The sequence below is a fragment of the Onychomys torridus genome, chromosome 7 (genome assembly GCF_903995425.1).
Source record: "Onychomys torridus chromosome 7, mOncTor1.1, whole genome shotgun sequence".
Lineage (NCBI taxonomy): Eukaryota > Metazoa > Chordata > Mammalia > Rodentia > Cricetidae > Onychomys > Onychomys torridus.
In genome coordinates this window covers 99,829,665-99,841,760 of record NC_050449.1, presented here as the reverse complement: position 1 = coordinate 99,841,760, position 12,096 = coordinate 99,829,665, and the positions used below count along the sequence as shown (strand labels likewise).

The 12,096-nt window shown below is 40.8% G+C and overlaps 1 protein-coding gene across 2 annotated transcripts in view; it reads right to left on the bottom strand.

Moving 5' to 3' along the window:
- Positions 1 to 12,096, bottom strand: part of Dcaf1 (DDB1 and CUL4 associated factor 1) — a 61,455-nt gene that overhangs the window by 16,070 nt on the left and 33,289 nt on the right. For both annotated transcript variants that reach the window (XM_036192240.1, XM_036192241.1), the window contains exons 14-22: positions 8,614 to 9,877; positions 7,908 to 8,106; positions 7,478 to 7,560; positions 6,861 to 6,945; positions 3,465 to 3,698; positions 2,983 to 3,076; positions 2,195 to 2,299; positions 1,556 to 1,629; positions 973 to 1,074 (exon numbers count right to left, since the gene is read on the bottom strand). In XM_036192240.1, the coding sequence (XP_036048133.1) occupies positions 973 to 1,074; positions 1,556 to 1,629; positions 2,195 to 2,299; positions 2,983 to 3,076; positions 3,465 to 3,698; positions 6,861 to 6,945; positions 7,478 to 7,560; positions 7,908 to 8,106; positions 8,614 to 9,877 (2,240 nt within the window). The remainder of the gene's footprint in view (positions 1 to 972; positions 1,075 to 1,555; positions 1,630 to 2,194; positions 2,300 to 2,982; positions 3,077 to 3,464; positions 3,699 to 6,860; positions 6,946 to 7,477; positions 7,561 to 7,907; positions 8,107 to 8,613; positions 9,878 to 12,096) is intronic.

The following is a 12,096-nucleotide window of genomic DNA, read 5'->3' as shown; positions in this document are numbered from 1 at the left end:
CTCATAAAAAGAAGGCCGTGAGCCCAGAAATCAAGAAAATCTGCTGATGCTCTCAAGTTTGAGATGCTCTTCAGAACTGAAACCAACACAAACATCTACAGCATAAATCCCCCACCTCATGAGAAAGGTAAAGCTAAGACTGTGGGATATAATACGACCTATCTGTATTTACGTTTAAAATTCTCCAAACCATCAAAATGATCTTTACCTATTCATTCCACTCTTACTACGGGAGTGCTACCTGATCACGCTGTCACCAGGATATGAGAGCTGCTTATCTCTTGTGTTACCTTATTTACATAAGGGGACAGGGTGTGCACCTCAGTGCACATGTGGAGGTCAAAGGATAACTTAGAAAAATTGGTTTTCTTCTTCCACCACATGAATCCAGGGAATTGATTTTGGATCATCAGACTTGGCAACAGGCAATTTTAACCAATAAGCCATCTCCCTGGCCCTATGGGAGCTGCTTTTCCTAAAGCCCAAAACAGACACTATAACAGCATGGAAGTAAAATCAGAGATTTCTAGGCTGTACACAATGTAAATGGAACACAGGGTCTCTAGGTACTAGGTTATGCTGCTGTTCTGCTTTGGAATTTGTGCTTTGGAGACATGATCTCACCAAGTAGCTCAGGCTGGCCTCAAACTCAAATCTTTCTGCCTGAGTACTGAGATAGCAGGTAGACAATACCACCCTTCGTTTTTTTTAAAACTCTGTACTAATGACAGAGTAGTTTCCTATCCCCTTTTCGTTTCATAACTCTTCAGTAAAGAGGAGTGTTTTAATTCAATCATTTAAATTTAAAAAAATGTTTTATTATAATAAAATTGCACTTTCTGTAAGTTTCAGACATATTAAAAGGTCTTCCAAATATGGCAACATGTAGAAGACTTACGTTAAAATTCCCTCCAACAAAATACAGAGCATGTACTCCTCAAAGCTTTAACAGAAATTTCCAAGATCACTGACCTGGTCCTCCTCTTCATCTTCATCCTCTGCCAGACGCTGCCTGCCCACTTCATAAAGCCTGCATACTGTGTCCATGTTCAGGGCATCCATACTGCCTTGATTCTAGAACGGAAAAACCATTCAGAAATAAGCAGTGAGTCGGGGTGGGGGGGGGGTGTCCACATCCATACCTCAGCTCTGACAGGTGCCCTTTTCCTTGATCATGTACCTATCAAAGCTTCCAACTGCTACAATTATTTGGCTGACTGAAAACATACACTAGACAGAGTGGGAAAGTTTAGGCAGTGGTAACTGTAAGCACACGAGAAGCTACTGCCGCTGGAACAGGCTTATCTTACTCTGATGAAACACAAAGACCACCTCTGAGAAAGAACAGTTCAGAAGCTAGGAACTTATAAAGGGATTTTTCTCACTGTTTCTCATCTCCCAAGCCCTATCAATTGAGTAGGTTATCAGTAATCTATCATCAAGAATATTACTTACTTAAGGATGTATCTGATGTCACATAAAATGCCTAAATATAACTTGGAAATTATTTTAAATACCAGAACAATAGAAATGAGTCTCTGTAAACCTCCCTTACCTCAATGACAGCAAGATAGCAATCTTTGGTGTCTGTACACAGGTCAAAGATGTTCCGTTTCACATCAATAGTTGCTGAAAAATAGAATGTGGCTGAAACTTAAATTGCTGCTCTTGCCTAAAAAAATTATTTTGCTCACAGAAATTAATTAAAGTTCAATATTTAGAACCAGAAAGATGGCTCAGTGGTAACAGTACATCCACAAGTTCAGTTCTCAGCACACATGTAAGATGGTTCACAACCACCTATAACTAACTCCAGGGGATCTGACGCCTCTGGCCACTGTGGGGACCTGCACTCACATGCACATACCAACACATAGACACACACATATAATTAAAAATTAATTGTTTTTGTTTTTGTTGTACGAGACAGGGTTTCTCTGTGTAGCTTTGCGCCTTTCCTGGAACTCGCTGTGGAGACCAGGCTGGCCTCCACCTGTCTCTGCCTCCCAAGTGCTGGGATTAAAGGCGTGTGCCACAAACTCCCAGCCAAAAATTAATTTTTAAAGGTCAATATTCATAGGTATTTCTATAACTTCTTGTTAGTAGAAAGTCTTCCTGGAAAATGGAAGATCTTAAGGAAGGCTACCAAGACATGAAGGAAACAATGACCAAGTGCCTGCCCTTTCCTGCTTACCTATAGGTTTATAATCAGTTGCATTAAATGTTCGGAAGGATGACCCAAAAGGGCTTTTCATCCTCTCTTCCAGTAAGTCATCTTCATCATCTGCCTGCAACATTGCTGATTGAGAGGAGGGAGAGTAATGAAACATTATTAAGAATCAGAAACACTACTGAACCACAAGTGCGGAAAATTAAAAAGGTCAATCAAGATTTTAGTGATTACCCTTGCAAATACATTTATTCTGCATTTAGTTAGTTCTTCTCCAGGTTCCTCATTACAAATCCAACCCATTGTAGCAAACAATATTCTCAATCTCTCAATAAGTAGTGAGGCTGAAGTTTTATAATATCCCAAGAAAACAAATACAACAGTTTTAAGGTTTTGTTTGTTTGTTTGTTTGTTTTTTCGTGTTGTTGTTTTTTGTTTTTGTTTTTGTTTTTTGAGACAGGTTTTCTCTGTGTAACAGCCCTGTGTGTCCTAGAACTCACTCTGTAGACCAGGCTGGCCTAGAATTCAGAGAGATCTGCCTGCCTCTGCCTCCCGAGATTAAAGGTGTGAGCCACCACACCTTGCTCACATATTTCTTTCTACACAAATTTACTATCTTCAAAATTAGTTGCCTTTTATCCTGATCAACAAAATTTTTCTTCTTCTCTTTTGTCACCATTTGTTCCTTTTTTTTTTTTAACTTTTAATTTTCAATTGCTTTTCACAAGTGAAAAGTATTTCTAAACATGAAGTACCCAATTATTGGAGTGTGTAGAACAGGAAAAAAGAGGATAAAGTAAAAGGCTTATTACCTCCATACATCACTGTCCCAGTGTGGTTAAACACCACACGACATTGATCCAGAGCAGGAACTGTGTGTAAAAGATGGAAAGTTCGAAGGTCCCACTAGGAGGGTGTGATTAAGGGAAACTATTTTATACAAAAGTTGAGAGAGCTGATTTTACAAAGATAGGGCCGAATCATGCTTCACACGCACTCTGCCAACTAAGCTACATCCTAATCCACAAAGGCTTTTCTCTGAAGTATCATCTCTGAAGCATCATTTCTTCTTCTTCCTACTAAATTTAAAGTACCAATACTTTAAATGACAACACATATTACTGACTGATATTCCTGCAAATAATCCCATATACATAAACACTACATAAAAGTAGCAGTTCATTCTCCTCTTCTTGGGTCTAGCAATAACTGGTTTCCACAGAGCAAAAGCAAAGTAATCCGAAATAGGTAACAACAAATGGAAAGTAAGACATACAATCTCTTGTAAGGATACAATCTCTGTATTGATGATGACCTCCAGCCCATTGGGATGGAAAACACCACTGATATTCATGTTGAACTTGTCAAACTTGTGGATGGCCTGTGCAGAGCGGACATCCCAGAGGACGCCATCATTTAAGACAAGATCATCTGTAGGATTAAAGGTGGCACAGTTCCTCTTGTAGTTGTTGGCAAGATCTGGGTTAAACAGAGTCAACAGCTTGTTGCCAGTCTGAATATCATAAATCTTTAGAGAAGAAGGGGCGGGAAGAGAAAAATCAGACCAATCTACGCAGTGACAGGTTTAAAGAGAGACTGTGAAATGCCTCTCATGTTCCCAAACCCCAATCACAAAAGCCCTGACACTGTTCAACTGAAACACCAAAAGCACACCCTCTGAGCACAGGTAAAGTGCACCAGTACCATGTGAGCTTTGAAAAATCCCAGAGTAAAATGAGAAGTCAACCAAATTAAGGATTTAAGATAACAAACCTTTTCTTCTCTTTTGAAGAAACAGAAAATGATTCCAAGTTTAAAACAAAGGAATTGTCATCAAAGATCAATGATTAACCATAAAATAAAAGCTATTGGTGAAATACTTGTTTTGTTTTGTTTTTTCCTTAAAATTCGAGAGTGTATTTTAGCTCCATCATACTAAAAAGTTCTAAAGTCTACAATTTACAACTGGAGCATAGACCAGATCTTTCCCATCAACTATGAAATAGTAGTATTTCCAGTTTAAAAAAGATCCTCCTTGGGTTGGGATTTAGTTCAGTGGTAGAGTGATTGCCTAGCAAGCACAAGGCCCTGGGTTCGATCCTCAGCTCAAAAAAAAAAAAAAAAAAAAAAAAAAAAAAAAAAAAAAAAAAAAAAAAGATCCTCCTCTGATATAAATAAGGAAACTCCATAAAGAAACAAAAAAGCCCAGATCATGGACAAGACAACCATTCTGGTCTCTTCAATTTTTAAAATCAGGAAAACTGGAGGAAAGATTCTTGACTTTAAAACATTTGTAACATATAACCCAAATGCATTACATGAATCCTAACTAGATCCTGGTTTTAAAAACAAAAACCCATGAAAAGCAAAGGATAACCAGGCTACAATCCATAGCGCCAGAGAAGCAGGTAACAACAAAGAGGACCCTAAGAGGGACGCATGAATTTCCCTGGGAAGGGGAAATAGATGAGATCTCCTGAGTAAACTGGGGGGAGTAGGGAAGTAATGAACAAGCTATCTTAATAGAGGGGGACATCTTGAGGATAGGGAGAAACCTGTTGCCAGGTAAACTCCTAGGAATCCACAAGGATGACTAGCTAAGACTAGCCTAGCCGTCGTGGAGAGGGTGCCTGAACTGGCCTTCTCCTGTAATTAGATTGGTGACTACTCTGTCAACAGAGAGCCTTCATCCAGTATCTAATGGAAGCTGATACAGAGATCCACAGCCAAGCACTGGGCCGAGCTCTGAGAGTCCAGTTGACAAGAGGGAGGAAGGATTGTTAAGAGCCAGGGGGGGTCAATATCATGATGGGGAATCCCACAAAGACATCTGACCTGAACTCAAGGGGGCTCATGGACTCTGGACGGACAATTGTGGAGCCTGCACGGGACTAACCTAGGCCCTCTGCATGTGGATGACAGTTTTGTGTAGCTTGGTCTGTTTGTGGGGCCCTAAGCAGTCGGATCAGAACCTGTCCCTGGCACAAGAGCTGGCTTTTTGGAACCTGCTCCCCATGTAGGAATGCCTCACCCAGCCTTGATGGGGGGAGGGGCGGGCCTTGGTTCCTGCCTCATTGTGATGTGAGATACTTTGACCCCCATGGGTGGCCTGCCCCTTCCTGAATGGGAGAGTGGATGAGGTAAAGAGCAGGAATGGGAAGAGAGGAGGAAGGGAAAACTGTAGGTGGTATGTCAAATAAGTGAAAAAATTAATTTTAAAAAAGCTTACTTCAAAAGTAAAATATAAATAGGTAGCTATAGAAAGAAAGAAAGGAAGGAAGGAGGGAGGGAGGGGAGGGGAGGGGAGGGGAGGGGAGAGAAGAAAAGAACAAAAGCCCTTTGAAACCAAGTTCAAGAGAACAATTAAGAAAACTAAGTGTGGACTGGATAGCAGATATGGGGAATTATCTGGGAATTTATTATAAAGTATCTTTATCATTAGAAGATAAATATAAAGATAAAAATACCATGATGATGTTTATAACCCCCTTTCAAATGATTTTTTAAAAGGAATTTACAAAAAAAAATACTGCAAAATATTAAAATGACGAATCTAGGTAATGAGCATATGTAATTTTTTTTCTTTTTTTATAATTTTCTATATATTTTTATGTTTCCAAAGGGGGAAGTCCTCTTGATTTACTGCCTTACATCTTCCCCAATCTCTTACCCTACTTCTCTGGTTCACTGCATGATAGTCATACTCCCTTTAGGGTTCTACTTAAACACTACCCTGTCTCACTCGGGAACACTTACGTCCTAATATATTTCTTTTTTTATTGTTTCTCTAATAAGGCTCTCTAAAGGCAGAGGCTATATTTCATCTTAAATATGGTAAGAAATCAATAAACATCTGTTCTTAGCTGGGTGTGGTTGGCCCACACCTATAATCCTACAAGTTAGTAGGCTGAGGCAAAAGGATCCTAAATTTAAGACTAGGAGAGACTACACAAAGAAATGCTGAATTGAAAAATGAAGAAACTGGGAAAAACGGACAGACTGCTGCACTCAAAGCCTTTTCAAGCTGCCAGATTCATGCTTGACCCTTTCACATTTTCCCCATGTAGCTCAGTCTGTCTTGATGACAGTCTCACTAGTGGTATTGGCCTAGAACTCCTTTCTTCCCCCCAAGACAGGGTTTCTCAGTCTATCTACAGACCAGACCAGCTGAGAATTCAGAGATCCCCCTGACTCTGCCTCCCGAGTGCTAGGATTAAAGGTGTGTGACACCACTGCTTGTACTTGGGCTTGAACTCTTGCTCCTCTTACCTGGGAAATCACAGATCACGTCTGGCTCTTCATATAATTTACAACTACTTTCCTTACTTCTGTATTCTAACTACAGAGTTTGCTTTGGTGCTTTGGTTCTTTGGTATTTTGTTGTTTGACATATTATAGATTGATTTTGCATCATGTTAGGCAGGATTTCTCAGTACATTTCCAACTCAGCTCCCAGCCCTTTAAATTTCATTTTGAAGAGGCTCACTAATTGCTTAGGCCCGCTCTGAATCTGCAATCTCCATCTTGGTCTATAGAATAACTGGGATTTCAGACATGGACTACCATACCCACATCACTGAGTAATTTCCAACTGCCAACAGAACACAAATTCCAACATTACCTCCAGAGGAGTTCAGTGTGAACCAATGAGTAAACTCAGCTTGATAGAAGTAGATTCTTAAATACTTACATGGGCAATGTCTCCTTTTGTGCCTATGACCCGATCCTGAGAATGCTTACTGAACTCAACATAATGATCTTCTGTGAAGGAATGCCTACAAACAACAAAATTACCGAGGTAACAGACTGTCAGGACATACTCTTCGGTCACCTGAAAATACAGGTAATTTTCAACCTCTTGCAAATCAAACTTACCTGATTTTCCTTAGTTTCCAAAGAAAAAACAATTGTATACATAGATTAAAAAGAAAAGTCCCTCTATCAGTCCAGTGAACAGATACCGAATAATGGGAGTTTGTTGGCTAAAGAAATGGCTAATACATGACATGGGCTTTTGAAATATCCCAGAAATCAATACAACTGTCATGTGAACATAATACATAAATGTCCATTTGGGGTTAGTGAACAGACCATTGTATAATAGGAATATAAAGACATCATAACATTATTTATAAACTAAGACAAATTCTTCTTAGATGTGAATCTCAAATGAGAAAGGAAGAAATCATCAACAGTTGACATTATTCCTCTTTCCCCAAAGGCTTGTAATTTAAAATCGGATAAAGGGAAACAAAGTGGGTAAATAAGCCACAAAATACTATGCTGTAAAAGCAAATAAATACATACTTCATATCAAATACTGACTTCATCCCCCAAAGTGCAGACAAAGGCTGGCTCCAAGTGGCAGATGTCAGAAGTAAGGACCCATCCTAAAAGAGGAAGGAGTTAGAAAACACTAGAATCTTAGTTACCTGTGCCTACAATGGACTAGAAAAAAAATATATCCCCAGGGGCCTAAAGATGGTTCTTTTTGTATAGTTTACTTACTGTGCATGTATGTATGATACGTAGGTATGGTAGCACATGTGTCATGCATGTAGAAGTCAGAAGACAACTTTGTAGAGTTGCTTTCTCCTTCTACTTTTACATGGGAGTCAATATCAACTAGACTTTCTAGCTAATGGCTCACCTACAATCCAATAAAAGGTAAGACTCCTTTAACTCTGGCTCCCCAATCCATACCAAATTGGGAGCAAAATGGGGAAGGAACCCTCACCCTGGAAGGTTCAAGGTGTGTGATGGCTGAGTTGTGACAGTTATAACTGGCCTCTTCCTGTCCACTGAATACATTGTAGAGCTTCAGCTGCCCTGTACAAGTCCCAAGCATCAGGAACCGCTCCCGGGCTGAGAATGCACAGCACGTAAAGCCACTCTCATCCTCATTAGCTTCCCGGAACACTGAAATAGGACGGAATCTAAGCGAGAACAAAAAGTGCATGGATCAGAACAAAGAATATCCAGGAACTCGGGAAAACACCAACTTTGCTGGAGAGTATGAGAGAAGAGTATTATATTTCAAAATGTGAAGTCATTGAATTCTAAAACATTACAGTGACCTTCAGTAGTTTAAATTTTCAATGAAAAAGTGTGTGGTCCCATGATCTATGTGTAAGATTTGTAAAGAACCAGACAGAACACAAAATGGACAACACAAAAGGCAAATTTGAGAACTGGCTAGAAACCGTGAGTTGTTTAAGTTCTAACAAACATATAGGTTATGATGATAGCAAAGGGATCAAAATACTGCCAAGAACCTAAAACACATCAATAATTGACTTAAATTAATTCACAAAACACACAAAAATGATGTTCAGTGATACTTCAGGCCAACAAATGACTTTAACATCACTCTGTGATGATACTGACCAAATACTGATTTAAAAAAACAATCATTCCAAGAAGCATGGGAAACCTCTCCTTACCTGCTAAAAATAAGGTGCCTATCAAAGCATCCGCCATCTACCCCTCCATATTTTGGAAATGATGCCCTGCGGTTTAGCCTTGAGGTAAAGTTTATTGGCGCTTGCCGCCTCTGTTTTGGCTCAGGACACTGGTGAGGAGTAAAGAGAGAAAAAGGTGGACAGGTGGCAACAGGGTTCTTGCAGCGAGCATGTTGCTCTCTAAGATACTCTGTGATGATACTGTCCAGCGTAGGTGGGGAAGGAAGATGTCTATCCAATTGTTTTTTTATGGCAGGGCTCTGGCTGTATGCGCCGTGGTCCGACTTCTGCCGTAACACTCGAATTTTCCTGCCATTGCACGGTGATGGCCTCTCCCTGATAAAACTGATCCTACCAATCAAAGGGGAGTTGCCTGCATATGATGGGCCAGGCAAAGCCAATGAACCCTGGGGGGGGCGTGGTGGAGGATGGGCAGGGGGGGCAGAAGGGGCAGAAGCACCCACAGCAGCATGGCTGCCCAGTCGACTTGCAATGCCGTTGGCAATCCGAGGGGTCCGGGGAAGAGAGACAGGAGAAGCAGCAGCAGTGACTGGGGTGAAGGCAGAAGAATGTGAGGCAGCAGTCATGGGCAAGTCAGCCTCTCTGGTCAGCACAGTCGCTGTCTCTCCAAGCCCTTTAGAAATGAGATGGTTTCGTATCAACAGGAGCAGTTCTTTCTCAGGGAAGGAGATCCTTGACTGGGCAACAACATCTGCTTTCTGTAGCCGTGCCAGCGACACATCAGTGCCAATGAGAAGAGGCTTTCCTGATACTCGCTCAATGAGCTCTGCGGCGTATTTACAGAACTTGACATGGTCGCTACGCTTGTCCTGCAGCACTGGCTCCTTCATCAGCTGTTGAATCTGGCAGCTACTAAAAAGTGGCAATTTGCTGATAATCTGTCGAACAGTGCTACTTCGAGACAAGCCCACTAGGGCCTTGCAGGCCAGGGCCCGGATCTGGTCTGCATCTGTGATGGGCATCTTGATGGACAATAGGGACAGAAGCACCTTGATGCCATTGTTGGACTGGACCACATTCCACATCTTGGCCAGGGTATGCTCACTGCTCTTGGGGGTCTGAGACAGCTTTCTCCGAGGCGTTCCAGAAATAAATTTACCAATACTGGATATTCGGTTATCTGGACCACATACACAATTGATGATAATTTGAAGTGCTGACTTCTGAATTTCAGCATCATGGATAAAGAACTCACCCTCAGCCACTCCCAAAATAATGCTGATACCTGCAACATTAAAAAATATATATATATATATGTATTATTCTTCATAAAACTGAAAGCTAGGAGGACCTAAGATGACACATCACAGGGACACTTTACACGTCCATCATTATTGTGCACTATTAACAGCAGCCAAGTTATGGGATCAGTCAAACAGATGGGCATGGCAAGATGGTTTATTGGGTAATAGCTCTTGGCATCAAGCCTGTTGACCTGAGTTTGACCCTCAGAACCCACATTTGTAGGAGAGAATTTATTCCAGCAAGTTGCCCTCTAACCTCCACATGTGCACCATGGTGTGCAAGAACATACACAAAACAAACAATAAAATGTAAATAGAAAAAAAATTGATGGATCTTAAAATCATTTTAAATAAACTAGCTCATATGCAGGATCTAGAATTAAAATGAAACGGAAAAACCCACACATGCTAGGACATGACATGCTGTGGGATAATGCTTTTTGTACACTGTAAACATTTGTCACTAAAATTGGTTTAATAAAAGGCTAATTGGCCAGTAGCCAGGCAGGAAGTATAGGAAGAGGGCAGACTAGGAGAAATCTGGGAAGGAGAAAGGCAGAATCAGGAGTCACCAGCCAGATAGAGAAGAAGAAGAAGATAAGAATGCGTATTGAGAAAAGGTACCAAGTGACGCGGCTAAACATAGATAAGAATTATGGGTTAAATTAAGTGTAAAAACTAGTTAGTAATAAGCATGAGGTACTGACTGGCCAAGCACTTAGAAATAATATTAAGCCTCTGAGTCAAATATTTGGGAAGCAGCTGCCTGGGTATTTGTGAGTTGCTGGCCGGACAGAAATTTCCACCTACAAGGATGCCAGTATTCAGAAGGCTGAGGCAGGAAGATACCAACAAATTCAGGGTAAGCCTTGGCTACATAGTAAATCCCAGGCCAGGCTGAGCTACAGAGTGAGAATCTGTCTCAAAAAACAAACCACCACCAAAAAAAGGCATGGGACTAGAATGGGGCCTAAGAAAGAGGAAAAAGTGACTGGCTTTTTGTTTGTTTTACTGGTTAACTTTTTAGTTTGTTTGTTTTTTTAGACAGACTCTCTCTTCTTAGCCCAAGCTGTTCTGGAATTCACTATGTATACCTGTTTCTAACTCCCAAGTGTTAGCACTGAAGGTGTACAACACCATGCCCAGAAAAGGAAGAGGTCTTGAAAAAGGCAACAGATGAGGGTGATGGGGGGAAGAAAATCAAACAAATGTTTTGTCCCATATGGAAAATCTAAACTATGTGTAATTATGACATGAAAGTAGAAAGGGAACAGGAATATCGGAAGGAGGAAAGTGGAAGGCATATATGAGCAAGGGACTATAAAATAAGGTATAAAATACCATAAAGAAACCCATTCTAGCTGGGCAGTGGTGGCGCATGCCTTTGATTCCAGCACTCGGGAGGCAGAGCCAGGCAGATATCTGAGTTCGAGGCCAGTTTGGTCTACAGAATAAGATCTAGGACAGGCTCCAAAAATACACAGAGAAACCCTGTCTTGAAAAACAAAACCAAAAAAAAAAAAAAAAAAAGAAAGAAAGAAAGAAAGAAACCCATTCTATAGGGGCTTTAAGGGCCAAGGAGACAGCTAAGAGGGTAAGAAAGCTTACTGTATAAGCCTGATGACCTGAGTTTGATCCCCAGAACCCAAATTAAAAAAAGCTGAATGCTGTATTATTCTGTAACCCCAGCACTTCTACAAGACAGAGATAGGAGAAAAGACTGGTTGGAAGCTAAGCCCCAAGCAACAAGATAGGTCATGTCTCAACAGGATGAAAGGAGAGAGTTAACACCCAATAGCTGCCTTCTGGTCTCTACATGTGCTTCATCTACAGGTGTACACACACACATTTTCAAATGTTTTTAATTGAAAGCTAATGGCTACCTTCAGTGTTGCCACAGCTTCATAATTTGAAGTTCTATTCATTTTTTTCCACGTAAGAAAGGGAAGAAGGAAGGATGGAAGGAATGAGGGAGGGAAAAGAGCCTCCCCACTTCTTTGAAAGCACTCGTCAGGTGGAGGTAGGAAGATTAGGATTCAGGGTCATCCTCAGCTACTTATTAAGAGATGAGCCTGGGATACATGAAACCCTGTTGAGACACACACCCTCCAAAACAACAAAAAAGTACAAATAATTGTTCTGCTACATGTTCTATACCTCAATGGTATAATATGTCATGTATAGTTATTAGAGCGGTTAT